The 27,876-nt window shown below is 43.0% G+C and overlaps 1 protein-coding gene across 2 annotated transcripts in view; it reads right to left on the bottom strand.

The window, feature by feature from the left end:
* Positions 1 to 78: 78 nt before the first annotated feature.
* Positions 79 to 27,876, bottom strand: part of CEP170B (centrosomal protein 170B) — a 99,640-nt gene continuing 71,842 nt past the window's right edge. Inside the window, exons 14-20 of one of the 2 annotated variants that reach the window (XM_048853591.2) lie at positions 22,509 to 22,668; positions 8,334 to 8,372; positions 7,542 to 7,685; positions 7,051 to 7,139; positions 6,210 to 6,303; positions 5,058 to 5,109; positions 79 to 4,257 (exon numbers count right to left, since the gene is read on the bottom strand). In XM_048853591.2, coding sequence (XP_048709548.2) covers positions 4,022 to 4,257; positions 5,058 to 5,109; positions 6,210 to 6,303; positions 7,051 to 7,139; positions 7,542 to 7,685; positions 8,334 to 8,372; positions 22,509 to 22,668 — 814 coding nt within the window. In that variant the 3' untranslated portion in view covers positions 79 to 4,021. The remainder of the gene's footprint in view (positions 4,258 to 5,057; positions 5,110 to 6,209; positions 6,304 to 7,050; positions 7,140 to 7,541; positions 7,686 to 8,333; positions 8,373 to 22,508; positions 22,669 to 27,876) is intronic. The other variant, XM_048853592.2, reaches the window with a different exon arrangement.

Genomic DNA, 27,876 nt, shown 5'->3' with positions numbered 1-27,876 from the left:
GTGTAAGATCAATAGTTTAATTCTCCAAATATTTTCCCACATCATACAATTTACTCTCAAAAAAACCCCAGAATCATATTTGTCACGTGATAAAAGAATGATTTATTAAAGAAATTTTACGATAAAATTATATAAAATAACAATTTATTTTTAAAGACAGCCACAATATCACCTTGGAACAAAATGTACAGATACTGTCTATCATCAAAACAAAATAAATTACCATTCAAAAAACAAGAGAAAGAAATACAGTGGGAGAAATAGGAATCAAAATTATACTCAATATTTCAAGAAAAGGGCGTGGAAAAAAAAGAGAGACAGTCATTGATCAATTCAAGTTATACAAACGTGTTTCAGCTTTAACTCTCATACAGCTTGCATTTGTGTTGCATGCAAATGGAATGATCCAGTGAAGAGTTTAGAACAGCAGAATCGGCAGCATAACAACAGCAGATAATCAGATAGGCACAATTCAGCACAGGGCACATCCAAAGTAAACAGGTAGTTAACTTTTTTTTTTGCAAAATCATTACACATATTTGCTGAATTTTAAAAATATCTAGTGTGATCCGCAAAAATGAAGAAAAAACTAGTAGAATCTTGCACGTATATATTTTAAACACTTTTTTTCAGTAGGCTGTATGTAAACATTCTGTAAGGTTTTTCTTTATTAAAATATTCAAGGATGACTTAGGCTTTATTCGCACTCACAGCATGACCACAACACGACAGTACTGTAGACACACTTAGGCTCTTGCTCACAAAGCACTGATGCATTCTCCCAGGAATTTACATTCATTCCATCATCATGAAGTCTCAAGAGTTTAACATTCGAAAACAAACTAAATGAGAGCACAGGTTTCAAGTATAGTAAAAGAACAAGGGCTGGGATTTTCAAAGGTGCCGAAGGGTGTTAGCAACCATGTCCCGGAGAGGTTTAATCAGACCTGGGTGCTTAACTCTTAGACTTGTTTGAAAATGCCAGCCTAATTTTTTAAATGTAAATAAAACAAATATGAAAAAAAATATACAGTATGAATGACTATTGGGTCAGTGGAGCACACATCAAGCTCACTGAAAGTTAACCAACTAAAGGTTGACCCAATGCCCATTAAAGTCAATAGGAATCTTTCCACTGTCTCTAATAGCCATTGGATCAGACCCCAAATGCTTAAGATACTCACATCAGAACTGTACACAGACTTTTTATTGTTGTCACAGAATACTGCTTGTAAGACCAGACCTTGGCTAATGGTTTATAATTATGTGGCTTGCTCTTTGGTTTAATTATAACAGACAAATGCAGAATGAGGTATACTTCAGATTAAGTACCTCAAATATATTCGTTACATTTCAGCACCAAAACGATTACGTAACAGGACTGCAATTAAAATCGTCTTGAAATTTTCTCAACAAGAACTTTATGCTGGGAAACTGGTGGTTTTTTTATATCAGACTGAACAAAATGAAACAAAATCATGTTGTGCTTTTCCGCACCCCCAGACTAAAACTTTTAGAGATTCATGACTCCAGCTTTATTTCCAATTGTTTCTTAAAGGTACCATATTTCTGGGTTTATACAGCTGGCAATGAAGATATTTGGGTACCAAGAGCAGAGGAACAGCAAAGGGAGAAAATTCATCTCTGATGGGTCACTTCATGAAAGTAGAAACTAGTAAGTTCCCAAGTGAAAGTAAATGGAAGTCACATCAAGGGTACATTGTCAAGAAACAAAACCACTAGAGCATAGCCACGAGGATGGGAAAATGTTGTAAAAACAAATAATAAAATCTCATCTTGATGAGTAACTCCAACACACACCTGTCTACTGCAAAACTGTAACTAGTGGACTGATCCCTTATGTTGCTGAAGCCCTTCAACTCCCAATGCGTCGGAGTCAGCACCTTGCTAGAGCAGACCCTCACTGAGGAGACTTTTGAAAACGAATTACCATGTGTCAAGAGCCATACCACTATTTATGATATTAACTAAGGACACAGGCAAGTATTTCAAAAGGATACATTGGAACAATCAGACAGCATTAACATAACAGGCAGCCAGAGAAACATAAAGGCCAAGTTCCTAGTTATTCTGCAAAGTAAATTTTACTTCCATCATCATAGTATTCATATGAAGTCCAGTATATTTCTCCACAGTAGCGGACGAGCCAAGTTCTCCGTTGGATACATTGGCAGCAAAACTGCACTATTTTCCCCCACGCAAAACCCTGCAGGCATGCAAGACACACTAGCATGGCAAACCGACAAACTCTTCCTTTGGGACTGCTCTTGTTGAAATCAATGGAAAACTCCCACTGGTTGCACTTGAAGCAGAATCCTGCCATTTGCTAGTACACGAAACACTGTATGAGCAGCCCAGTTATTTAATTATACTTATTTAATTGATATTTCAGCAAAATCCTAGGAGAAAAGGTCAATTAACTGACCCAATTATAAAACCAACCCACCCCAAATATGAAGTCAGCACATAAAGAGCAATTGAGCTTGGGAAGCTATTTTCATTAGCAAAATTTTACATTGTATGAGTGCATAGCAGAATTCAGTTTGCTTACCTCCATTAGTAAGTGTATTTCCCACAACACTGCCGATACATTTTCTTTTCCTGATCACTGTTTTTCAGTCAAGAGGAATTAATGCAACAGGGACAGATTCCAGTTTGCATACTGCATGCATCGAACAGATTCTCCAAAAAGCCACTCAAATACTTTGTTTAGAATTTGGCAGCTCACTTGACAGATGGGATATAAAAAGCTAATTTTACAGTATCCAGTATACTGCTCAATGATGCTGCTGCAAAATAATCCTTAGCGTTCCTAAAATTATAATGGACCAAAAAGAGTCATACCAATGCTGCATTGTACCACCAGCGGCTTTACGCTGTTGGGTAGGTTCTCAAGAATACAACAGGATTGTGTGTATTCGTGCATACCTGGATACGAAAAATTTCATGACAACACTATCAGTAAAGGCAGAGCCACACTTAAGCCATTATTTTGAGTGCTGTAGAATGAATATTTGTTCACAATCATTGTGTAATTAAGTTTATTACATGAGCCAACGGAACAGATGTTTTTCTTAGTAATTGGCTGATCACAGACAACTTGCTCTTTAGCCTATTCAGGAGAATTTGCAGCTCAATATGAAAGACTATGATATTATATTAATTATTATTATTATAATATTTTCCAAAAAATGTTTCAGACAGCGATTATACTGAAATAATGAGAATTTGGCAAGCTCAACTATAAAAACTGACCTTCTCATTTATAAGGCTAATCTACATCTGTATACTTGAAGCTCTGTGCCTGAAATGTGTTCAGAATCTACAACTACGTTAGAAAGCTTACACCTTCTCAATGGAACAAACAAAGGTTTTGGATTGAAAGCATGATGCCCATAGATTCAAAGTGGTTCCTTCTTTGATTTTATTTTTTCCCCCTGCAAACACTGAAAACATTTTTCATACAACTAAAACAGAGTTTCTTATAGAAACCCACTGTATTGCACCATTATACGTATGCAAGTTGATTCCAACAGAATTGTAATGCTCTATTTTTCAAATCAGTCTCAAATGTCACGCCAATCAAAAAAAGTACACTTCTTTTTTAAACAGAGCCTTGTTACAACTGAACTACCAGTAACTGAGAATTATAAACAGGCTAATCCAAGAACACTTCAGAGCTTCGGTAGTGGCAAATGGAGGATATGCAAAGCCTGTTTCTTATGGCACATTGGAAGAATTTAAGTGAATCGTATTGTAAAAATCAGAGTTTGCCTCTATGCTGAATATGTGCTGCTCCACAGTGCTAGTTTTGTTCAAAAGGCATACACAGACTTGCCATTCACCCACACAGCAGTGTGTGTGTGTGTGTGTGTGTGTGTGTGTGTGTGTAATGTGTTAGCAATCTAAACAACTGCTCCATACAAACTGTCCACAACCACTCGGACACAAAACTAACGCCACAGTAAATGACAGTATGATAGCAATATAAAATATTGTATCAGATCACATATTTCTCTCCATCTGGAATGAAATTAGCATCTTGTAGGCTAGAAGATCCACAGTTCGGTTTCTGGATGTAATTTCTCATCTGTACTGGTGACAAAATCTCCAACGTGGAGCCAGAATGGTTAGCAGTCCTGACTTTAGTGGCTGTAGACTGTGTAGCAGCAGAGGACGCTTTGTTAGTGGCAACTACATCCAAGTTCCCACTGGGGTCAATGATCGCATTTATAACTGGGGAAGGAGAAAAGAGATAGACAGAGGCGTATTAGCTGCGCTCAGCAGCATTTCTACACATAAACTCTCTCACCTTCAGAATTCTAGACTGCTCTTGTGCCCAGTTTAGTCACAATTTGTTCCCCCCCTCCCCATGACTGCACTCCACCTTCTTTATAATTATCCTTGGGTCCAAGCAATTTTAATAAGCAAAAAAATAAAAACCCCTCCAAAACTGACCTTTACCATTAGGACTTGACATTTTCTGTTTAAACTGGAAAAAGAAAAACACCTACCAAACTCCAATCACTCACCAATAAGACATTTTTACATTTTCTGAACTATTAAAATGAAACAAGGGTTAGGCATTGAGCTCATATTGTTATCTCTGTAGCGTGGCACCTTTCATAATGGATTCAAGTCCACACAAACACTTGCTTAAAAGTAGTACGAAAATATGGCATGACTTATTGGCTGAATAGGGCTGTCAGCCATGTGGTGGTCTGAGCAACAGAAGCCTTGGCTTGTCCATCTTGTGGTGAAGTCCTAATTATTGTGAATAAACCATTTCCACAGCAATAACTTCAGCATTTCAGAAGTCAGTAACTTTCTTATTTTTGCAACACGAGAAAAATCCATCACTTATATGTCTTCTGTTTGTATATATTGAGGAGCAATGCTCAAATAAATGAATGAGTGCTTTACATTTACAAAGTTTAAATTGACAAAACAAACCACAACAAGTTACAGTGGTACTCTATTTTGTAGTAGTCATCTACATTTAGGAGAGAAATTGAGAACATTTTAAAATTACCAACCTTCCAGCTGTTTCTGAACTCTTCTTAGCTCCTTTAGGATAGAGCTGATTTCCTAGAAACAAATACACCAAAAAGATCGGCTAACTAACCAACCAACCAAACAAACGTTCAGCTACTTTGGGAACCAAGCCTACATAGAATATCTTGTTATTCTACCTTTTTCTGATTAGGTAAATTCTGTTCTCGAACACCAAAATAGCATGTTTATCTGGGCAAACACCAGCGGGATTTGGTCTGCCAAATCTGGAAAAATACTATCAAGCCACTCAGTAAAAATATGCATTCGACTAGACTTTTTATTTGAGATTCTAGCTGTTGGCCAGACATTTATGGCCCAATAATGCAAAGGGGTCTGCAAGTGCAGACACTTAGACCCTGATCCTGTAAATACTTGTGCACATCCTTAGCTTTAAACATGAGTGGTTTCACTGAGCCCAATAATTAAGCATGTTCTTAGATCTTTACATTGCTCCCATTAATGTCTGTGCAGGAGTACAGATAATGTTGGCTGGGGCACCAACATTTTTACCACTGTCTTGTCTAACCCTGGTAAATGAAGAGAACACGATGGTGACAACACCTATGCCCCATCGATTCTCGTCCTATTATCAATGGAGCTGCACTGGTGGGAGACACTGAGAAGAATGGTAGTTAGACGAGGATCTGTGTTTGTGCCTCCCTTAGCAAGACTGAGTCCTTGAAGACTAACAAAGGGGAGACATAAGTGAAATTGACATTAAAATAGCAATATGAGAATATATAATAGACACACCGTAGAATAGAAGGAGGAGGAAGTTCAATAGATACATTTGGACTAAAAAATTTAGGAAATAGGTTTGGTTGGTTCTGAAGCTCACTACTTTGGTTTCTTAATTATTTTTTCTTTCTTTTTCTTTTTTTTTTTTTTTACTTACAATGGAAAATTCTTTTACAGTGACAATGTAAACATAAAAGTGACACACACACAGCTGAGGCTGGGGCTTTCAGAAGAGTCTAAAGAAGTTAGGCAACCAAATCCCATTAAAATTCAATGCTAGCTGGGCATCTAACTGCTCTGAAAGTCTCAGCCTAAGTCCATAAATTGTTAGGCCAAACCTTGTCTTAAGCAAGCTTCTTGGCACCTTGTTCATTTCTTAAGCACAAACACGTTACCTTGTTTGAGGTCTTTAAAATTGGCACTTCGTTTTCCGAGTTAATTTTGGCCTCCATCTCCTCCCAGGCCCTTTCGCTGTTCTGAAACACAATTCTGAAGCACACAAGATTGGACCTTTTACAAAATATCCACCCAAAATATATCCTTTACATTTGTTTACAGTGTACAATTGACATAAAACATAGCAACAAAAGGGGTTCTGTAGATTAGTGATGAGATAAAAGGCCTTTCATCTCCACTTTGAATCTAGCTCACAAGCAACCAAAAGTCATTCCCCACCTGCTGCCTGTTCTAAGGCCTAGGAGCTGACAATCTTGTTCCAAGAGGGCATCACAACAAATACCATCACAAACTGCATATGCGCTGGAATGGGGCGGGGTCCATGGACTGAATGGAATGGAGAATGAGTTCCCCTTCTTCTCATAGGCGAGACTCCTCCAGCAAAGGCTAAGATGCATCAGGAAGGCAGTATAGAATAGGCATGTACTCCGAGTTGCCATCATTTATTTGGGCACTGTCCTCCATAACAAAATTAGTTGTGCCATGTACAGTGAACTTTACATTTTTATGCAAACATACTGACATTGCGCTACAAAGCTGGGTCAAGGCTTCAGTTATCTAGGGACAGACTATGCTACAGGACAAGCCTATGAAACAGAGGTGGGAAGTAAAAACCTTTTTCTAATTTTGCAGTCTGTGCTCTTCCCCTTCTGTGTACCGGCAACCACAGTTTCCAGGGATGACAATCCAGTACCTTTCATGAGTAATAAATTAATCACACCCTTCCTCGGAACAATTCAAAGGGCAAGAGAACATTCCAGGTCAGAGCTAAAAGCTTACTTCATTTTTTCAGCCAGGTTTTCTGTATTTTCACGGATCGCATGGGATAACTGAGACACTGGGTTCAACATCAGGTTGTCAAAGATGACCTAAAATGTAACAGATCAGATCGTATTGAAAATGTGCCCTCATAGCTACCATTTTTATATTATACTGGTTGTGTCAAAATAGTTTATTTCTTCAACTGGAGATGGTAGCATTTCAGTTGAGACTTCCTGAATCTGGATGATGTTTAAAACTCATCAGGATTTTCAGAAGTGACTAGCGGTTGTGGGTGCTGAATTTGACGAACCTTTCAAAAAAGGCCCAATTTTCAGAGAGTGCTGAAAACAAGGCCTCTCTAAGAAGTTTCAGATTGGGCACCCAAAAAGTGAGGCACTGGAGTTCTTTGAATTCCCTCAGCGAGCTAGCTAGTTAGGAAGTACAGACATATGGGTTGCAACTAACATTATTATATACAAGTTTATAAAGTACAGGAGAAAAAAACCTGCCTCCTCTCGGTTTCTTGCCCTCGTTTTTCTCGAGAGATCCTCTTCTCTATTGTCGTTCATATTTTGATCAAAATCCTTGATTCCCGTTGACCCGGGAGGCACTTTCTGGTAGTTCAGACTTGCTTCTGGAATATGCTGCACCAACTTAAAAATAATAAGCAATGAATCAGTCGCAATTAACTGTGTTGCAGATTAAAAAAAAAAAAACAAAAAAAAAACAAGGTGGGCAAATGGGCCCATTTCCAAAGGTATTACAGATTTCGAGGCAAGCCCAAGAAGAGTGCTCCACAGTTCTACTCAAGCAGGAATGGGTTCTGAAACAAATCATTTGGGCCCCAATCCTGCAAATATTTATATATGGGGGCTGTCCCATGAAACTCAATGTAACTACTCATGTGCATGTTTGAAACGCTGGTACCACAGCGAGTACTTGCAAACTAAATCCCTGCCTAATATGAATTCAGGGTTCAATTCAAAAGAAAAGGGATTGTTTCCAGATAAGACCTGCTCACACATATGCATTTTATGTTTTCATTTATCAAAGTCTGAAAAATTAATGCAATCTTAAAGTGACATTAAAATTAAGCAAAATCAATCTCTATTAATACATGGAAAAGATGAAAAAGCAATTAAAATGTAAATAATATTGGAAAGAATAAATACAATAAGCAAGACAACTAATCTGTTAGGTTAAAATTGATAACACTCATTTGACAAAACATTAGGAGGATGTAAGGAAAAACAACAACATTAAAGAGACAGAAATACAAAACAATGGGATGAAAAGTGCACCTGAGATGGATATGCTGGCCGTAAAGATGTACAAGCAATCTGTGTTAAAACAGAAACAAACGAGATAAAGAGATCAATGCTGACCACATGACTCAGACTGTAGTTATCAAAGGAAGCACACATACAAGATAAACCATAATGGGTGGCATTCAAAAAAAAGCGCATTCCAAGGAACAATAATTAAAAACACCAACATACTTCCATGGGAAATTCCCAAACATGGACATGCACAGTGGCATCTCGAGAATTTGTTCACACACCAATTCCTCAGAGATGATTTGTGGCAATTCCATGATGACATTGAAAAGAAATGAACTGCAGTAATATGGACTATCTTTAATGAAATCAGACAAGATATGCAACAGAGACTGTGAAACTGTTAAGAGAGTACAGTGGGCTTTTGCTGGATAGCACACAACTCTCATAAGCAAAATGAAGAGAAACTGGGGATCCTGGGGTAAGGTTTGTATACTCAAGATCACGCAACAGAGCATGAGCAAAAACAGTCAGAAAGCAAGAGACACTGGGTTACATACACACATCCAAAATGTTCAGTTACGGTGGATTATATCCACAATTCTGCCCTCTATTGTTCATTTTTTAAAATGTCCTTTCAGAACTTTGGAAATGTTTTTAGTGCATTATGCTGGCAGTGGTGGTGGAAGATTCACTAAAAATCAATGGTAACAAATGAGACATTCCTACCATGGTGTATATCCAATATTTAGGGACTTATAACCTGTGAAATACTGTCTCATGATAAACTGGCTTATGCTCATTCACAGTGCTATCATGTGCGCAAGTATTGGCCCATGTCATACCAACGGGCATTCCTAATACCTTACACACACCATGACAATACTGAAGGAGACTTAAAAGTTTTTCACACGTCATTAGCCTTTTTTTTTCTTTTAAAAACAAAGACCTAAATTTTCAAAAGTGACTAGTGATTCACCAGGCCCCGCTGGAGACACCTTAAACTGGCCTGATTTTCAGAGAGTGGGTGAATACTTTAGAAGATGTCTCAGGTTGGGCATCCAGTAACCGAGAAACTCAAAATCACAAGTCACTTTTGAAAGTGCAAGCCATGTAGTTTGTACTCTTTGCTGTAAACTCACAGTAGTGCGCGAGTCAGCCTTTTGGGGAACTGTACAATCCATACACAACACGAGGGCCACTGAAATCCTCACTAAATGTGCACTTGGAAACTTGAAAAACATCCTGGTTTAGATCCAAGCCAATCCTGTACTGGTAAGGACAAAATATCAGGAGTAAAGCACAAAAACTCAGTTTTATGGCCCCATTTTTATCTTCTAAAAGATAGCTAATTTTAAATTTTTAATCGAGTGTGGTAATAAAAGACATTAAAAAATCAATTTGTTTAGGGCACCAAACTGTTTTGCCAAGTATGAGTCCAGAGTGAATATTTATGGTCATTGTTATAAACCCCTGAAAAGAGCAACATAGGCTGAAAACACAGACGTTGAATTACAGTGAGGTACTTCTAGCTGGGGCCATCTGAATACTGTTTTGTATTGTAAAATATTTTTTTCCTCTATCAGACTCCAGATTAGTCCCCACTGACCAAGCTTTAAAAACATCATAGAAGTTGCTACTACTCTTCCTACTGTGCCTGGGGGACCTAGAACAAATTGAGCCCCTGAATTCTTCCCTTCTTAGAAAAGGAATGGATATGCAGCAATGGAAAACCCGGGCACTAGATTAATGGGGTACAATGTTTTATAGACACACCCTCAGTATAAGCCAGACAGGTCATGTGCAACAAACTGCTTTGCTTATTCACATGAGTGCTCTACCTGTGTCCAGTGACCACTTATCAAACAGCCTTCTATTGCACCTAGTATAATCACAGTAGTTTGCTTATCAAACAGTGTCAGCTCCCCGACTCGGTGCCCTCACATATACATATTTAATAGTGTCAGCATTAGCCTTCCTGCAGCATCAGGGGCACAAGGCAAAAGTCTACTGGAGCCAATCATCCCTATCCTGGGCTTGTTTTTCTAGATCGTCTATATTCAGATGCAATAATGACACTTTGGCCATTATTGTGCGATGGAGTGGGCCTCTAGGTAGACCTCCCCATCTCTTGCCCTTGGGTTGCCAAAGAAATGCTCATTTGGGTAGTCTATTATCAGACATCCTTAAAAGTAAGTCCCATCTCTTCTTCCATACTCCTTGTATTGTTGTAGGTAATTGTGCCCATTCTAGGATCTCTTCATTACTTCTTCTGTAAGTCCAGTTTACTTGGAATATTCTGCACAGACACCTGCACTGAAAGCAGTTCAATTTGTGTTGAATGGCCTTTTATTTTCCCAAAGCTCTGTTTCATATAGGAGGACACTTAGGACATTTAATATAAAGCTGTTTAATAAACGCTCACTGATTAACATTACTTGGCATCCCTCTCATGATCTTTGAACGTCTCTTGTCTTCTCTGCATTAATCTACAATAATCATTTTAGCATGGATTTACATATAATGTCACTTTAATGCCTCTGTCTGTGTAGGCACATTGCTATTGATTTTAATCCAATGTCATACAGATTTTATGCACTTTTATCAAATCCCATATCAGTGCATATTTAGTGCCATTAATAACACGGTGTAAGAATGTGAAGCTCAGCATCTCAAGCCATTCATCATTAAGGGCTTGACCTAACTCTCAGTGAAGTCATTAGAAAATCTCATGGACTTAGCCTATTTCCCACTCTTGTTAACACCAGTATGTCTCCAGCAGTGTTAGTTATGTTAGGCACCCTAATACAGATGGTCCACCAGCTGCTGAGCATTGTACCATCTAACTGTGTCTGGAGTAAATCTAATCAACACGATTCTTAAAACGGTGTCAGCCATTACTGGCCACACACACTGGAACTAACAGAGCTTGATGAAAGGTGGGAACATGAAAGATGAGGATCAGGGCTGTCGATTAATTGCAATTAACTCACGTGATTAACTCAAAAAAATTAATCGTGATTAATTGCACTGTTAAACAATTGAATACCAATTGAAATGTATTAAATATTTTTGCATGTTTTTCTACATTTTCAAATATATTCCTTTCTATTACAACACAGAATACAAAGTGTACAGTGCTCACTTTATATTATTTTTATTACAAATATTTGCACTGTAAAAACGATAAACAAAAGAAATAGTATTTTTCAATTCACCTCATACAAGTACTGTAGTGCAATCTCTTTATCGTGAAAGTGTAACTTACAAATGTAGATTTTTTTTGTTACATAACTGCACTCAAAAACAAAATACTGTAAAACTTTAGAGCCTACAAGTCCACCTAGTCCTGCTTCTTGTTCAGCCAATTTCTAAGATAAACAAACTTGTTTACATTTATGGGAGATAATGCTGCCTGCTTCTTATTTACAATGTCACCTGAAAGTGAGAACAGGTGTTCGCATAGCACTTTTGTAGCTGATGATGCAAGGTATTTACGTGCCAGACATGCTATACATTTGTATACCCCTTCATGCTTTGGCCACCATTCCAGAGGACATGCTTCCATGCTGCTGATGCTCCTTAAAAAAATAATGCATTAATTAAATTTGTGACTGTACTCCTTGGGGGGAGAATTGTATGTCTCCTGTTATGTTTTTCCCGCATTCTGCTATATATTTCCTGTTATAGCAATCTCAGATGATGACCCAGCACATGTTCATTTTAAGAACAGTTTCACAGCAGATTTGACAAAACGCAAAGAAGGTACCAATGTGAGATTTCTAAAAATAGCTACAGCATCGACCCAAGGTTTAAGAATCTGAAGTGCCGTCCAAAATCTGAGAGGGACAAGGTGTGGAGCATGCTTTCAGAAGTCTTAAAAGAGCAACACTCCGATGTGGAAACTACAGAACCCGGACCACCAAAAAAAGAAAATTAACCGTCTGCTGGTGGCATCTGACTCAGTTGATGAAAATGAACATGCGTCGGTCCGCTCTGATTTGAATAGCTATCGAGCAGAATCCATCATCAGCATGGACACATGTCCTCTGGAATGGTGGTTGAAGAATAAAAGGACACATGAATCTTTAGCACATCTGGCACATAAATATCTTGCGACACCAGCTACAACAGTGCCATGCGAACACCTGTTCTCACTTTCAGGTGACATTGTAAACAAGAAGCGGGCAGCATTATCTCCTGCAAATTGTAACCAAACTCGTTTGTCTGAGTGATTGGTTGAACAAGGAGTAGGACTGAGTGGACTTGTAGGCTCTAAAGTTTCACTTTGTTTTATTTTTGAATGCAGTTATTTTTTGTACATAATTCTACATTTCTAAGTTCAACTTTCATGATAAAGAGATTGCACTACCGTACTTTTATTAGGTGAAGTGAAAAATAGTATGTCTTTTGTTTTTTACAATGCAGGTATTTGTAATCGAAAATAAATATAAAGCGTGCACTGTACACTTTGTATTCCGTGTTGTAATTGAAATCAACATATTTGAAATTGTAGAAAACATCCAATATTCTATTATTGTTTAACAGCGCGATTAATCATGCAGTTAATTTTTTTAATCGCTTGACAGCCCTAATGGGGATATATCCAAAACTCAAGACTTGGTATTAATGGGGGATTAAACTATCCAGACATCTACTGGAAAAGCAAAACATAAAATGTCTAGTAAGATCTTGGAATGTAATTGGGACAACTTCTGGTTTCAGAAGGAAGTAACCAGGGAGACAGACATTTTAGCCCTGATTCTGACCAACAGGGAGGAATTGGTTGCAAATGTGAAGAATGAAGGCAATCTCGGTGAAAGATTGATAGATTTAATGATTCTAAGGAAAGGAAGTAGTAAGAGCTTCAGAATAAGGACAACAGATTTCAAAAAAGCAGACTTCAACAAACTCAAAGAACTGGTAGGTAAGGTCCCATAGGAAAAAAATCTAAAGGAAACAGAGCTTAGAAGAGCTGGAAGTTTCTCAAAGAGACAATATTAAAAGCACAACAGCAAACTATCCTGATACGAAAGAAAGATAGGAAGAATAGGAAGAGGCCAAGATGGCTCTTCAATGACCTGAAAATCGAGCAGGAATCCTACAAAAAGGCAAAACAAGGACAAATTGCTAAGGAAGAGTACAAAAAACAGCGCAGAGATGTAGGGACAAAATCAGAAAGGTTAAGGCACAAAATGAGTTTCATCTAGCAAGGGACACTAAAGGCACTAAGAAGAGGTTCTAGAAATACATGAACAGCAAGAGAAAGATGAAGGAAAGTGTAGGTCAAGGGTGGCGAACCTGTGGCTCTGGAGCCACGTTTGGCTCTTCAGAAGTTAATATGCGGCTCCTTGTACAGGCACCGACTCCGGGGCTGGAGCTGCAGGTGCCAACTTTTCAATGGACCAGGGGCGCTATTCACTGCTCAATCCCTGGCTCTGCCATAGGCCCTTCCCCTACTCAAGCCCTTCCCGCCCCCTCCACATAGCCTGCCATGCCCTCGTTCCTCCCCCTCCTTCCCAGAGTCTGCTGCATGCCATGAAACAGCTGATCGGGAGGTGCAGTGAGGGAGAGCGAGGCATTGATTGGCAGGGCTTCTGGTGGGCGGGAGGCGCTGGGAGCAGGGAGAGCTGATGGGGGGCTGCTGACGCATTACTGTGGCTCTTTGGCAATGTACATTGGAAAACTCTGGCTCCTTCTCAGGCTCAGGTTGGCCACCCCTGGTGTAGGTCCTCTACTTAATGGGGAAGGTGAACTAAAATCAGAAGACATCAAGAAGACTGAGGTGTTTAATTCCCTTTGTACTTCAGTCTTCATTAAAAAGGATAGCTGGGATCCTTTGCTTAATATAATTAATATTAACAAGGGGGAAGAAACAGAACCCAGAACAAGGAAAGAACAGATTAAAGAATTTTTAGGTAAGTTAGGCTATGTCTACACTTATGACAGCTTGTAGAGTTTAGGCAACACACGTGTAGCTACATGCAATGAAAGGCTCCAGCACAGGCTCCAGCTGCTCATCAAAGTGTGGGGAGGCAGTGGGGAAAGGCTCTGGCAGCTGTAAGGGGAAGGTTCAGGCAGCAGGACACCACACTGCTAAAAATACAAGTACAGACATGGAGACATAGTTGGTCATGTAGAGAGCCATGTAGGGTATGTACCCTGGGGTTCAGGCATGCAGGGCACTCTGCTTTACTCACCTAAGCCACATCCCACCATCCACACTGCTATTTATACCCATGCTGGCTCATGTTCAGTGTCTGGACTCTAAACCCTGCCATAAGTGTAGATGTAGCGTAAGATGTAGTCAAATCATCAGGGCCTGACAAAATTCATCCCAAGGGACTTAAGGAAGTAGCTGAAGCAATCTCGGACCCATGAGCAATTATCTTTGAGAATTCATGTCAGATAGGTGAGGTTCCAGAGAACTAGAGAAGGGCAGACGTAGTACCTATCTTTAAAAAGGGGAACAACGATGACCGGGGAATTATAGCCTAACTTGGATACCCGGAAAGGAACAAATGATTAAACAATGAGTATGTAAGCACCAAGAGAATAATAATGTGATAAGTAATAGACAACGTGGATTCGTCAAGAACAAATCATGCCAAACCAACTTCATTTCCTTCTTTGACAGGGTTATTGTCCTAGTGAATAGGGAGGAAGTAAAATATGTGATATATCTTGATTTTAGTGAGGCTTTTGACATAGTACCACATGACTTTCTCATAAGTAAACTACAGAAATCTGGTCTAAATTAAATTAGCATGAGGTAAATGCATAATTGTTTGAAAGATGTACCCAAAGGATAGTTAGCAATGGTCCACTATCAGACAGGGAGGACATATCCAATAGAGTCCTGCGGGTGTCTGTCCTGGGTTCAGTGGCATTCGATATTTTCATTACTAACTTGGATAGTGGAGTGGAGAGTAGGATTATAAAATCTGTGGATACCACTAAGCTGGGAGGGGTTGCTAGCACTTTGGAGGGCAGGATTAGAATTCAAAACAACATTGACAAATTGGAGAACTGGTCTGAAATCAACAAGATGAAATTCAATAAAGACAAGTGTAGAGTATTATACTTAGGAAGGAAAAATCCAGTGAACAACTATAAAATGGGGAATAGCTTGCTAGGTAGTCGTACTGCAGAAAAGAATCTGGGGGTTATAGCGGATCACAAATTAAGTATAACGGTAAATCAACAATGTGATGCAGTTGGGAAAATGGCTAATTTCATTCTGGGATGGATTAACGGGAGTGTCACTTTCTGCTCAGCACTGGTAAAGCCTCAGCTGAAGTACTGTGGCCAGTTTTGAGTGCCATGCTTTAGGACAGATGTGGACAAAGTGAAGAGAGCCCAGAGGAAAGCAACAAAAAAGACGAAAGTTTAAGAAACCTGACCTCTGAGGAAAGGTTAAAAAAACTCGGTTTGTTCAGTCCTGAGAAAAAGAAGATTTGGGGGGGATGGGGACACACACACACTGAAGAAGAGTTTTCAAATAGGTAGGGCCTGTTTTAAATGAGGACAGCAATCAATTGTTCTCCATGTCCCCTGAAGGTAGGACAAGAGGTAATCAGGTTTATCTGCAGCAAGGGCGATTTAGGTTTGACAGTAAGAAAAACTTTCTAACTATAAAGATAATTAAGTCCTAGAAAAGGCTTTCAAGGGAGGTTGTGGAATCCCCATCATTAGGATTTGTAACAACAGGTTAGATAAACACCCGTCAGGGATGGTCTAGGTTTACACAGTCCTGCGTTAGCGCAGGGGGTGGGACTAGATGACCTCTTGAGGTCCCTTCCAGCCCTACCTTTTTATGATTCTGTTTTGCAAAATATTTTGTCCTCTTTTTCATTGGGAAATTTTTCAGCCTGCTCTGCTCACACTGTTGTTGACAGTGATGCAGATGAAATGGCGTTAGCAACAGTGGGATGTTTCGGAAAAGATTTTTAGTGTAGTCAAGGCTCCAGAGTTTGACACTCCGTCTTCTTCCAATCACTTCTTATGGCCCTCCTGGGCCCCTAAAACCTTCTAATTGAACTCACAGTACAGTCCCAAAACCATGACTAAAAACCTTGGGTCTAAGAAGACATCTGCTAAGCACAGTCATTCAGACACTTTGCTTCTAGGTCAGTGGTCCTCAAACTTTTCCGGGTCATGCCCCCCCTTACCCCTTATCTGCAGGGCCGCGGCTCCTGGGGAGGTCGGGGAGATGCGGACAAGGGTAAGCGTGCTGAGGCTGGGGCCACAGCTGGGGACAGGTCTGGGGCCGGGAAGGGAGCCAAGTCTGGGAGTGGGGCCGGGGCCGGGGCCAGGTGCGGAGCCATGGCTGGGCCACGGTCATGCACCAAGGCTGGGGGCGGGGCCAGGGCCACAGGTAGGGACAGGGCCAGAACAGAGCTGGGAGCAGAGCAGGGGTGGATGGTGCTCCCTCCCCGCAGACTCTGCCATGCCCGCACTGAATGTCCCTCTGTGCCTCCCGAGGGGGGTGCACCCCACAGTTTGGGGATATAAGAACATAAGAATGGCCCTACTGTGTCAGACCAAAGGTCCATCTAGCCCAGTATCCTGACTTCCGACAGTGGCCAGTGCCAGGTGCCCCAGAGGGAATGAACAGAACAGGTAATCATCAAGCGGCAAAGAATCCTGTGGCACCTTATAGATTAACAGACGCATTGGAGCATAAGCTTCCGTGGGTGAATACCCACTTGGTCGGATGCATGCGTATGCTCCAATATGGCTGTTAGTCTATAAGGTGCCACAGGACTCTTTGCCACTTTTACAGATCCAGACTAACACGGCCACCCCTCTGATAGGTAATCATCAAATGATCCATCCCCTGACGCTCATTCCCAGCTTCTGGCAAACAGAGGCTAGGGACACCATTCCCTCTTATCCCATGGCAGCTTACTTTGCTTCAGAGCCTTTGGTAGAAATCTAAGTATACTATATCCACTGGACCCCCTTGGTCCATATGTTTGTTGACCCCCTCAAAGAATTCTAGTAGATTGGTGAGGCATGATTTCCCTTTACTAAAACCATGTTGACTCTTCCGCAACAAATGATGTTCATCTATATGTCTGACAATATTGTTCTTTATTACAGTTTCAACCAGTTTGCCCACTACTGAAATCAGTTTACACTCCTGTAATTGCCAGGATCACCTCTGGAGCTCTTTTTAAAAATTGGCGTCACATTAGCTATCCTCCAGTCATCTGGTACACAAGTTGATTTAAACGATAGGTTACAGACTACAGTTACCAGTTCTGCAATTTCACATTTGAGTTCCTTCAGAACTCTTGGGTGAATGCCATCTGGTCCTGGTGACTTATTGCTGTTTAATTTATCAATTTGTTCCAAAACCTCCTCTAATGATACCTCAATCTGGGACAGTTCCTCAGATCTGTCACCCAAAAAGAATGGCTCAGGTTTGGGAATCTGCCTCACATCCTCAGCCATGAAGACTGATGCAAAGAATTCATTTAGTTTCTCCGCAATGGCCTTATCGTCCTTGAGTGCTCCTTTAGCACCTCGATCATCCAGTGGCCCAACTGGTTGTTTAGGAGGATTCCTGCTTCTGATGTACTTAAAAAAAAATCTGCTATTACTTTTTGAGTCTTTGGCTAACTGTTCCTCAGATTCTTTTTCGGCCTTCCTACTTGTATTTTTACACTTTATTGCAAGTGTTTATGCTCCTTTCTATTTTCCTCACTAGGATTTAACTTCCGATTTTTAAAGGATGTCTTTTTGCCTCTCCCTGCCTCTTTTACTTTGCTGTTTAGCCAAACAGCTGGTGGCTCTTTTTTGGTTCTCTTACTATGTTTTTTTAATTTGGGGTATACACTTAAGTTGAGCCTCTATTACGGTGTCTTTAAAAAGTATCCACCAGCTTGCAGATATTTCACTTTTGGCGCTCTACCCTTTAATTCCTGTTTAATTAACCTCCTCATTTTTGCGTAGTTCCCCTTTCTGAAATTAAATGCTACAGTGTTGGACCACTGAGGTGTTTTTCCTACAACAGAAATATTAAATTTAATTATATTATGGTCACTATTACCAAGCAGTCCAGCTATATTCACCTCTTGGACCAGATCCTGTGCTCCACTTAGGCCTAAATCAAGAATTGCCTCTCCTCTCGTGGGTTCCAGGACCAGCTGTGCCAAGAAACAGTCATTTAAGGTGTCAAGAAACTTTATCTCTGCATCCCGTCCTGAGGTGACATGTTCCCAGTCAATATGGGGATAATTGAAATCCCCCATTATTATTATTATTACTGGTTTTTTTATTTTAATAGCTTCTCTAATCTTCCTGAGCATTTCACAGTCACTATCACCATCCTGGTCAGGTGGTCGGTAATATATCCCTACCATTATATTCTTATTAGTAGAGCATGGAAGAGTTTGATTCAGTTACGATTTTTACTTTATTTGCTTCTATGCTTTCTTTCACATATAATGCCACTCCTCCACCAGCACGACCTGTTCTGTCCTTCCAATATATTTTGTATTACTGTATTCCATTGATTATCCTCATTCCACCAAGTTTCTGTGATGCCTATTATATCAACATCCTCTTTAATACAAGGCACTCTAGTTCATCCATTTTATTATTTAGACTTCCAGCATTAGTATATAAGCACTTTAAAAACTTGTCTCCTTTTAGCTGTCTGCCATTAGATGATGTAATTGAATGGGACTCTTATTTATTTGACTGTTTCTGATCAGACCCTGCCTGCATTTTATCATTTTCCATCCTCTCGTCCTCACTAGGACATAAAGATTCTCTATTAATAGATCCTTCCCTAAGGGATGTCTGAACCAGGTGCTCCTCCACACCTGCCAGCTTTCCCCCAGCCCTTAGTTTAAAAACTGCTCCCCCTTTCCGAAAAGTTTTCCCAGTTCCTAATAAATCTAAATCCCTCTTCCCTACACCATCATCTCATCCACACATTGAGACTCTGCAGTTCTGCCTGTCTAACTGGTCCTGCGCGTGGAACTGGGGGCATCTCAGAGAATGCTACCATGGAGGTCTTGGACGTTAAGCTCTTACCTAGCAGCCTAAATTTGGCATCCAGGACCTCTCTCCTATCCTTCCCTATGTCATTGGTACCTACATGTACCATGACCACTGGCTCCTCCCCAGCACTACACATAAGTCTCTCTAGACGTCTCGAGAGATCTGCAACCTTCGCCCCAGTCAGGCAAGTCACCATGTGGTTCTCCTAGTCATCGCAAACCCAGCTATCTATGTTTCTAATGATCAAATTGCCCATTACTAATACCTGTCTCTTTCTAATAGCTAGAGTTCCCTCCCCCAGAGAGGTATCCTCAGTGCGAGAGGATACCACAACAACATCTGGACGGAGAGTCCCAACTATGGGATTGTTTCCATCTGCTCCAATTAGATGCTCTCCTTCCCTGGGACTTTCATCCTCCTCAACGGCACAGAGGCTGTCAGACTGGGGGTGGGACCATTCTACTGTGTCCCAGAAAGTCTCATCTATGTACCTCTCTGTCTCCCTCAGCTCCTCCAGTTCAGCCACTGTGGTCTCCAAAGCCTGTACACAGTCTCTAAGGGCCAGGAGCTCCTTGCACCAAATGCACACATACACCACCTACCCATAGGGCAGGTAATCATACATGCTGCACTGGGTGCAATAAACTGGGTAGCCCCCACCCTGTTGCTGGACTTCTGCCTGCATTCTCTTTTTACTCCTGCAGCTGGTTCCTTTGTTGTTGTTTTGTTTATATCAAGGGGGTGTTTTTGGCTTTTAAGTTTAAAGAATGTTGAATTCTAGCCCCTGCTCACACTCCCCCTGCGAACTCCCTCACAAAACTCTTCTGGTCGCTTAGGAGAAGGCTTTTTAAAGCCCTAGTCTCCCTGAGTAGCCCCGCCCCCTGGTTAAGGGTTGATGGGTACTAAAAGGCTTAGGGATCACAGCCTCATTAAGAAGCTCTCAGCCTTGCCTAGCAGGCCGCTGGGCTCAGCACACACGGTCAGCACACGGTCCCCCAAACAAACAAAACAGAGCACATGGTATATTTCAGTCAAGCAGCAAGCACACCACAAACACAGATACACACACTACAGCCAACAAACTTACCCCAAGGGTCATGTAATCGCTCCTCCTTCACCTGGAGAACTCCCTCGCAAAACTCCCCTGTTAGCTGCTCCTGTTCGCTAGCTCCTCTGATCGCTTAGGAGCGGGCTTTTTAAAGCTCTGGTCTCCCTGAGTAGCCCCACCCCCTGGTTAAAGGTTGATGGGTGCCAAAAGGCTTAGGGATCACAGCCTCATGAAGAAGCTCTCAGCCTTGCCTAGCAAGCTGCTAGGCTCAGCACACACACGGTCAGTAAACAGTTCCCCAAACAAACATTTCACCCATGTCCCTCGTATTTCACCTAGATAGAAAGCAGTCTTCTACAGCAGGGAACTTGTCTTTCTTGCATGTCTACAAAGTACCACACTCCCAGTGGCACTATATAAATAGAAATAAGTAAGTTTCTCTGTGATTTCTGTTAACAGGCATTAAAAAAAAGTCATTGGAAACTGGGAAGTAAAGGGTAAATTTGTTATCTAGCTGCTCAAAATAGCAGTTTTGAAGGTGTGGCGCTCAGATTCAAGGAAAGCAATAAAAGACACTTTACCATCTCACCGCCTGAAGCTATTGTAAATCAACTGTACTTTGCACAATAGAAACACAAGCCCAGTCTGCAGTAGGAAAATACCATTTTCTGACAGGGGTGCAGGTGAACCTGGTTTAACCACAAGTGGAAAGCAGGATAACTATGTTCAGTATTATTTCAGGAACTCTGTTAAAACTCCATTCTGAGGCTCCAGGAATAAAAATAATGGGTCCCCCTATTGGGACCTTTAGGTCATAGAATATCAGGGTTGGAAGGGACCTCATGAGGTCATCTAGTCCAACCCCCTACTCAAAGCAGCACCAATCCCCAACTAAATCATCCATTTTTTTTTCCTTTTTGCCCCGATCCTTAAATGGCCCCCTCAAGGACTGAACTCACAACCCTGGGTTTAGCAGGTCAATGCTCAAACCACTGAGCTATCCCTCCCCTCTGCCTAACCTAACCTAACTCAAATAATACATAAGGATCATTAACTTTTCCCATGTCTTTGGATCTATTTTATAGTATGCACAAAATCATATAACTGTACAGCAAGTGGAGACTCATAGACATGTTATATCAAAGGCCCTGTGAGTTACTTCACTTGGGGAGGGCAGGAGAAGCCAATCTGAAGGGGAACATCTAAAACTAGTGTGATGGGTGCTACCAACAGCCAGGCAGGGAAGGAGTTAAGTCCCTTCAAAGGGAACAAATTAGAGGGCCAGACTTGCCCTACAGAATCTGCTCTGCTCAGCTGCTGGCTGGAAAGAGCAGAGTCCTACGTGGGCTCATCTGTGTGAACGTAGCAAACATCTGTAAACCTTTTGAGAGCCTTGGAGGAGCGGTGCTGTAGAAGTGCAAAATATGGTGTGCGACATGTGGCCAGAGTGCCCACAGCCAATGTCCTTGCTCTAAAATATAAAGGGTGGAAGAATTCCTTCTCTCTCCTCAACACTCCAGGGCCCAGCGAAGTCACAGAGCCAGGAGACCCCTGAGTTAAGCCCACACCAAGCAGCATATAAACTATGGGAAACTGATTTCCCCAAGAAGACTATACTTCTCCTAATCCAGGGAGACCCCCTGAGCAGGAGGCATCAAGACCTTGGGGAGTTGACTATTTTACCCTCACCATAGAGCTCTACTGCTTGCTGAAGACTCTAAATAAAAAGAAAAGGAGGACTTGTGGCACCTTAGAGACTAACCAATTTATTAGAGCATGAGCTTTCGTGAGCTACAGCTTTTTACGGATATAGACTAACACGGCTGCTACTCTGAAACCTAAATCAAATGACTTATTCCCCACTCCCTGGCTGAGCAAGCCTACTACCATCTGGCAAGGGAAGACTCCTCCCTTTGAACCAAGCTGAGGAAAGTCTTGGTTCCACCTCTGTGTAAGCTGGCCAGAGCTGGCCACAGACAAAAGCTGTGTGCACTAAAGAGACAGTGTTCCTTTGGCTGCATTCCCTGCCCCTCCTGGTAGTAACTGGTGCTGCAGCCCTCCCCTTGCCACGGCTGGGTAGATGAACACTTGCTTCAGTTTTGTGGCCCAGATTTTTGTCACAACAGCAATCTTACCTCTTCCCTTGCTGATATGGTAGAAGCAGGGGTGTTGGGTACGGAGCTGAGGGAGGTGCTTGGTCCGGTTCCTGATGAACTCTGGGAATCCCCATCACCTGCGACATCATGAATCTCTCGAGCAAGGATGGCTACATCTTTCACCAAGGTTTGGCTTAATCTAGAGCACACAGCACAGCACAAGGCAGATCCATTAGACCGCACTGCCTCTGACAATAAACCTCACACTAATCCTTAACAGGCTGTTAAATGTCCCTTGAATACGACAGCAGGAAGAGCCCTAACTGGGACTATTCTTTAATCCCGCTCCGCTATTATGGCAGTGGGCATGATGGGACCCCAGTCCTGCTGCAGGGCTCTAATGTGTCATTGTCCCATGGCCACGAAGGAGTCTTTATTGGGCCAGATGCACTAAAGCTATATGAATTACACATCTCTGCAGAGGCTGTAGAAGCCCTGTGGGATTCAGCCTGAGAGGGAGCAGCCACTGCTGCTTCGGGTGTCCCAGGAAACTCTGCCATCAAGAGTTGCTAAGAGAAGGTGCTGATTTAATCAGCACCCCCGCAGATCACACTCCCTCTTCACACTGGATTCCCATGCCTCTAAACTCTGATAAAAGAAAGTTTGCAACTGCTTTGCATCAGCACCACCACCTCTTCTGCTGCCCTTTCCACTGCTAGGGACCTGGGCCATGGTTTTCACTGGTAGAAGCTCACATAAACCTGGGTTGAATCTGGTCCATTTTCTTTAGAGTGGAGCCGGAATGGTTTAAAAAATTGTGACGTTTTAATCAGAGGCTAATTCTATTGCTCTACCATAACATCAGGAAATGTTATATTTTATGAGCAACCCAGAAACAAAATTTGTTTGTTTTTAAAAGAAAAACTTCCTTTAGACTTCTAATTTTAAAATTTCTTTCCCTTAAAAACCACACATAAAAAAGGACATTGACAAAACCTAACAGGAAAAGAAATATTTTCATGGATGCTTTTCAGGGGTTAATGATTTTTTTTTTTTAATCTGACATTCCCTAGCTGCATAGGAAACTCAGTCTCCCGGATACTGTGGTAATGAGAGTCCAAAGAACCTAGGTAGATAAACAACATTGTTCTTAGGTATGAAAACCACAAAAGTGAAACTGACCAGTTCAGTTTCACCGTCCAACCCAAGTGAGATGCAAAAATGAAAAGGCTTGCAAAAGTAAGCACCCAGATTGAGATACTTTAAAGGGATCTAATACCTAAGTCCCTTTAAAGAATCAAGTTAAAACCAAAAATTTCAGGTACCCAAACCAACTAGTCACTTTTTAAAAATCTTGGTCTAGTTTTTTAAAAAGGCTGATGTGATTTCTGCAAAGCTGTCTCTCAGCCAGCTAGTGTTGTCTTAATGTATTTTTTTTTACTGGAGTAATCAAGTAATTTATTAAACCATGAGGTCATCAAAATATTTTGAAGTGATTTCCTCAGAAACAAGATGTATAGCTGAACTAATGAAATAATATTTAGATCTGCATGTCTCATGCACCATCTACACTTGTCTGTTTCAGCTACAGTTGTTACAGACTGCATCAATTATGTGATTATCCTCTTTGTAAACAAGTGGAATTTTCTCCTTTAACTCTCACTTACTATTCTAAACCACGCCCAGTTAATTCTGGAGCAGGAGCGGAAAAATCAGAGCAGCAATTATGAACCAGACTACTTGACCGAGTTCTGCACAGTGCTCAGTGTGCAACGCTACACAAATCTGATGTAACCATTTATTTATAGCTTTTGCAATCTAAAGTGCTCTCTCTTTTAGGAAATCCTAATATGAAGCAAAGTTGATAACTGTTCAAATGATTGGAGGTTTTAACCTTGAAATTGGAACATTTGTAAAAGAAAAAACCTTTAGGAAATCCATACTGTGGACAATGTGGAAAGATGGACTGACTGTAGGTAAGAGTTGGCTTCTTAAACTGAAAGTATGGAAAGAATGGCAGGCACTACAGAATTCCTATACTCAAGAAAGCTAGTATTTCTTTCCTATCCAACTGCGCTGTGTTACACATGACACCACTTTAAAAACCGATGCACTTCCACAGGGCCAACTGCCAGACTCTTCCAAACATCCAGAATAACCCATTATATAACAGACACTCTGGCTAGAGAACCTACTCCACACGAGCTCATCAGTGGCTTCAAAGCCTGTTTATTGAGATTAAATTTTGAAAGGAAAGGACAATGCTTTAGTGGTTAGAGCAGAGGACTGTGAGAATTCCTAGGTTCTATTCCACATGTGCCACGGGCTGTGTGAATGTGGGGCAAATCACAGCCTGTCCGTACCTCGGCAGGCCTTCAAAGGAAAGGGACAATCCCACCTGCCTATCTTACATGTGCTGTGAGGCTTAATCAATCACTTCAAACCGGATTTTTTAATTTTCGGGTGTGAAGGGGGGAAAATATTAGCAGGGCAAAAATCAGATAAGTAGCTGCTGGCAGACAGGTCAGGGTTGGTAGCTGGAGATGGGAGACTCTGGTGGGAGAGAAGGTAAAGTGCCAGAGAGACAGGGAGCTAGCTGGACAGTTTTGCGGTTGGAAAGTAGGTAGCAGGGTGAGAGCATGATACTGGACACAGGCAATGTATAGCCCACCAAGGGAGGAGGAGTAGAGCTGCCAGGTAGTCACTGGAAAGTGTCCAGATGGCGGGAACTGCTAAGATACCATGGCAAGAACAGGTGCTGAGAGCCAGCCAGAGAGCAAGTGCTCTCATGATGCTGGTGAGAGAGCAAGGGGTTGCTGGGCTCCGAGAGAACTGTAAACCTTTGTGCAGGGCAGCAGTTCTCAAACTTTAGCAACCCGAGGACCTCCATTTTGATTTAAAAATTTTCAGGGACCCCCCTCCCCCCCCACTCAGCAGGGCCGTCCCTAGGGGCATGCGGGGCCTGGGACAAATCAGCATGGGCATGGGAACTAGGGCTGTGGGGGATGCTGCAGTGCACCCGGAGTACTGGCTGGTGGCCCTGTGCGCCCGGAGTCCCAGCTGCCAGTCCCACGCCTGGGGTTTTTCTCCCGGCCTCAGCTTGGGGAGCGGGGTGGACAGGGGTGAGGGGGCTGGTTTTCAGCACCTCCACTATTAAAAATGTTCCAGTGCCACTGCAAATCAGCCCCCGCCAGCTTGGAGCCCCCACTGTGCATCGGTGGCTGGGCCGGCGGGAAGGATCCAGCCTGGTGCTGGGCTGCCTGCTGCTGCGGGCAGTTGCTGGCGGCTACCGCGGGGCTATTGTTGGCCATGGCCGCTCAGGGCTCTGGCTGGGGGACTCGCTGCATCAGGTCTTCCGTGACCGACCGCACTAGCCAATCGCACCAGCCTGCGGGCCCCCCCAAAGCGCGGGGCCCAGAGCAGTCGCCCCGATTCACCCTACCCAAGGGACGGCTCTGCCGCTCAGCCCCAGGCCCCGCCTCCACTCCATCCCTTCCTCCAATGCCCCACCCTCACCCCACCTCTTCCTGCCCCCCACCCCCGCGGGAAGGAGTGGAGGGTGAGGGCTCTGGGAGGGAGTTTGGGTACAGGAGGGGGTGAGGGCTGCAGGCTCTGGGAAGGAGTCTGGGTGTGGGCTGTGGGCTCTGGGCTGGGGGTTAGGGTGCAAGAGGGTGTGAGAGGTGCAGGCTCTGGATGGGCGGAACTTACCTCGGGCAGCTCCCGAAAGCAACCGGTACATTGCTCTGGCAGCGGCTCTTAGGGGACTCCGCGCGCTGCCCCTGCCCACAGGCACCACCCCTGCAGCTCCCATTGGCCTCAGTTCCTGGCCAATGGAAGCTGCGGAGTTGGCGCTCGGGGTAGGGGCAGCGAGCGGAGACCCCCTGCCCCCTCCAAGGGCCGCAGGGATGTGCCCCCTGCTTCTGGGAGTGGCACAGAGCCAGGGCAGGCAGGGAGCCAGCCTTAGCCCCTCTGCGCCGCTGGACTTTTAGAGCCTAAAATCTCCCGGTTCGGCGTTAGTAGCCTCCAGGTGATAGAGCCTGATTCCAGGAGACTCCCAGTGAAACCGGGAGGGTTGGCAACCCTACCTGATCAGCGGGGCCGGCTGATCATTCCACCCACTCTCCTGAGTGCGCCCGTCTCTGCTCCTCCCCATTCATACCAGCACCTCCTGCATGCTGGGGAACATCCCTGGGAGGGAGGGGGAGGAGTTGATCAGTGGGGCCCGCGGACCCCCTGGAGTTACTCGGGGATCCCCAGGGGTCCACGACCCCAGTTTGAGAAACGTTGGTGTAGGGGATTTCATACTGCCACAGTGCAGAACATATCTTAGTGAGAAAATTTCCCTGTGGCTTGCTTAACCTTACAGTCTCAATTGCACTGCCCCCCCCTTCCATTCACACCTCTCCCTCACCTCTGAAGTGCAAACATCCGACAACACAAAGGCAACTACAGCCAGGGGTGAAAGTAAGTCGAGTGACTTACCGGTACTCTGGGGCCAGCTCTGGCCCCCGGAAGGGGCGGAGCCTAAGGCAGAAAGGGCGGGGTTGAGGGGGTCAGAGCCAGCCCCAGCCCACCCTGTAAGGTAAGTGCCCCCCTCACTGGGGTAGCAGCAGCAGCCCGGGGCTCCGGGGGCTATTTAAAGAGCCCGTGGCTCCCCTGCTTCTACCGCCCCGGTCCTTTAAATAGCCGCCAGAGCCCTGGGGAAGCGGCAGGGCTCCGGCGGCTATTTAAAGGGCCCAGGCAGTAGAAGCAGGGGAGCCCCAGGCCCTTTAAATAGCTGCCGGAGCCCTGCAGCCACTACCCCAGGGCTCCAGCAGCGGGGCTTGGGAGGCAATTTAAAGGGCCTGGGGCTTCAGCCACTGCTGGGAGCGCCAGGCCCTTTAAATTGCCCCCTAGGGAAGCCGGGCTGCCCCAGTACGGTGCACCAGCTCTTGCCGGTACGCTGTACCGGGGCGTACCGGCTTACTTTCACCTCTGACTACAGCAACTGGTAACAGGGAAGAGGAAGATTATTTATTTATTTGTTGCTCTCTAACTGTAATAGGTAACTGTCTTTTAATAAAAGGGAATCACGCTGCCAGCTCCCACGCTTTCCTGAGGAACTTACAATCTAAACAGACAGGTAAGAGAACAGGTGGAAGAAATGAGGTGGTATTATCCCCATTTTACAAATGGGGAATTGAGGCACAGCAAGATTAAGTGACTTGGTCAAGGTCACACAAAAAGTCTGTGGCAGAGCCAGTAACTGAATTCAGATCTCTTGGGTTTCAGTCCAGTGCCTTTACTACAGGGGCACCCTTTCCTTCCCTCTGCTCCATCAGTCCTCAAATCACTCCTTCAAATGCCCATTGCCCTTTACACATGAAGTCTTGTTAAAGACAAATGTGCCTCTGCATAGATACAATTC

Source organism: Caretta caretta, chromosome 6, assembly GCF_965140235.1.
Source record: "Caretta caretta isolate rCarCar2 chromosome 6, rCarCar1.hap1, whole genome shotgun sequence".
Taxonomy (NCBI): domain Eukaryota; kingdom Metazoa; phylum Chordata; order Testudines; family Cheloniidae; genus Caretta; species Caretta caretta.
Note: the sequence above shows the minus strand (reverse complement) of the source record. Positions and strands in the feature narration are given on the sequence as shown.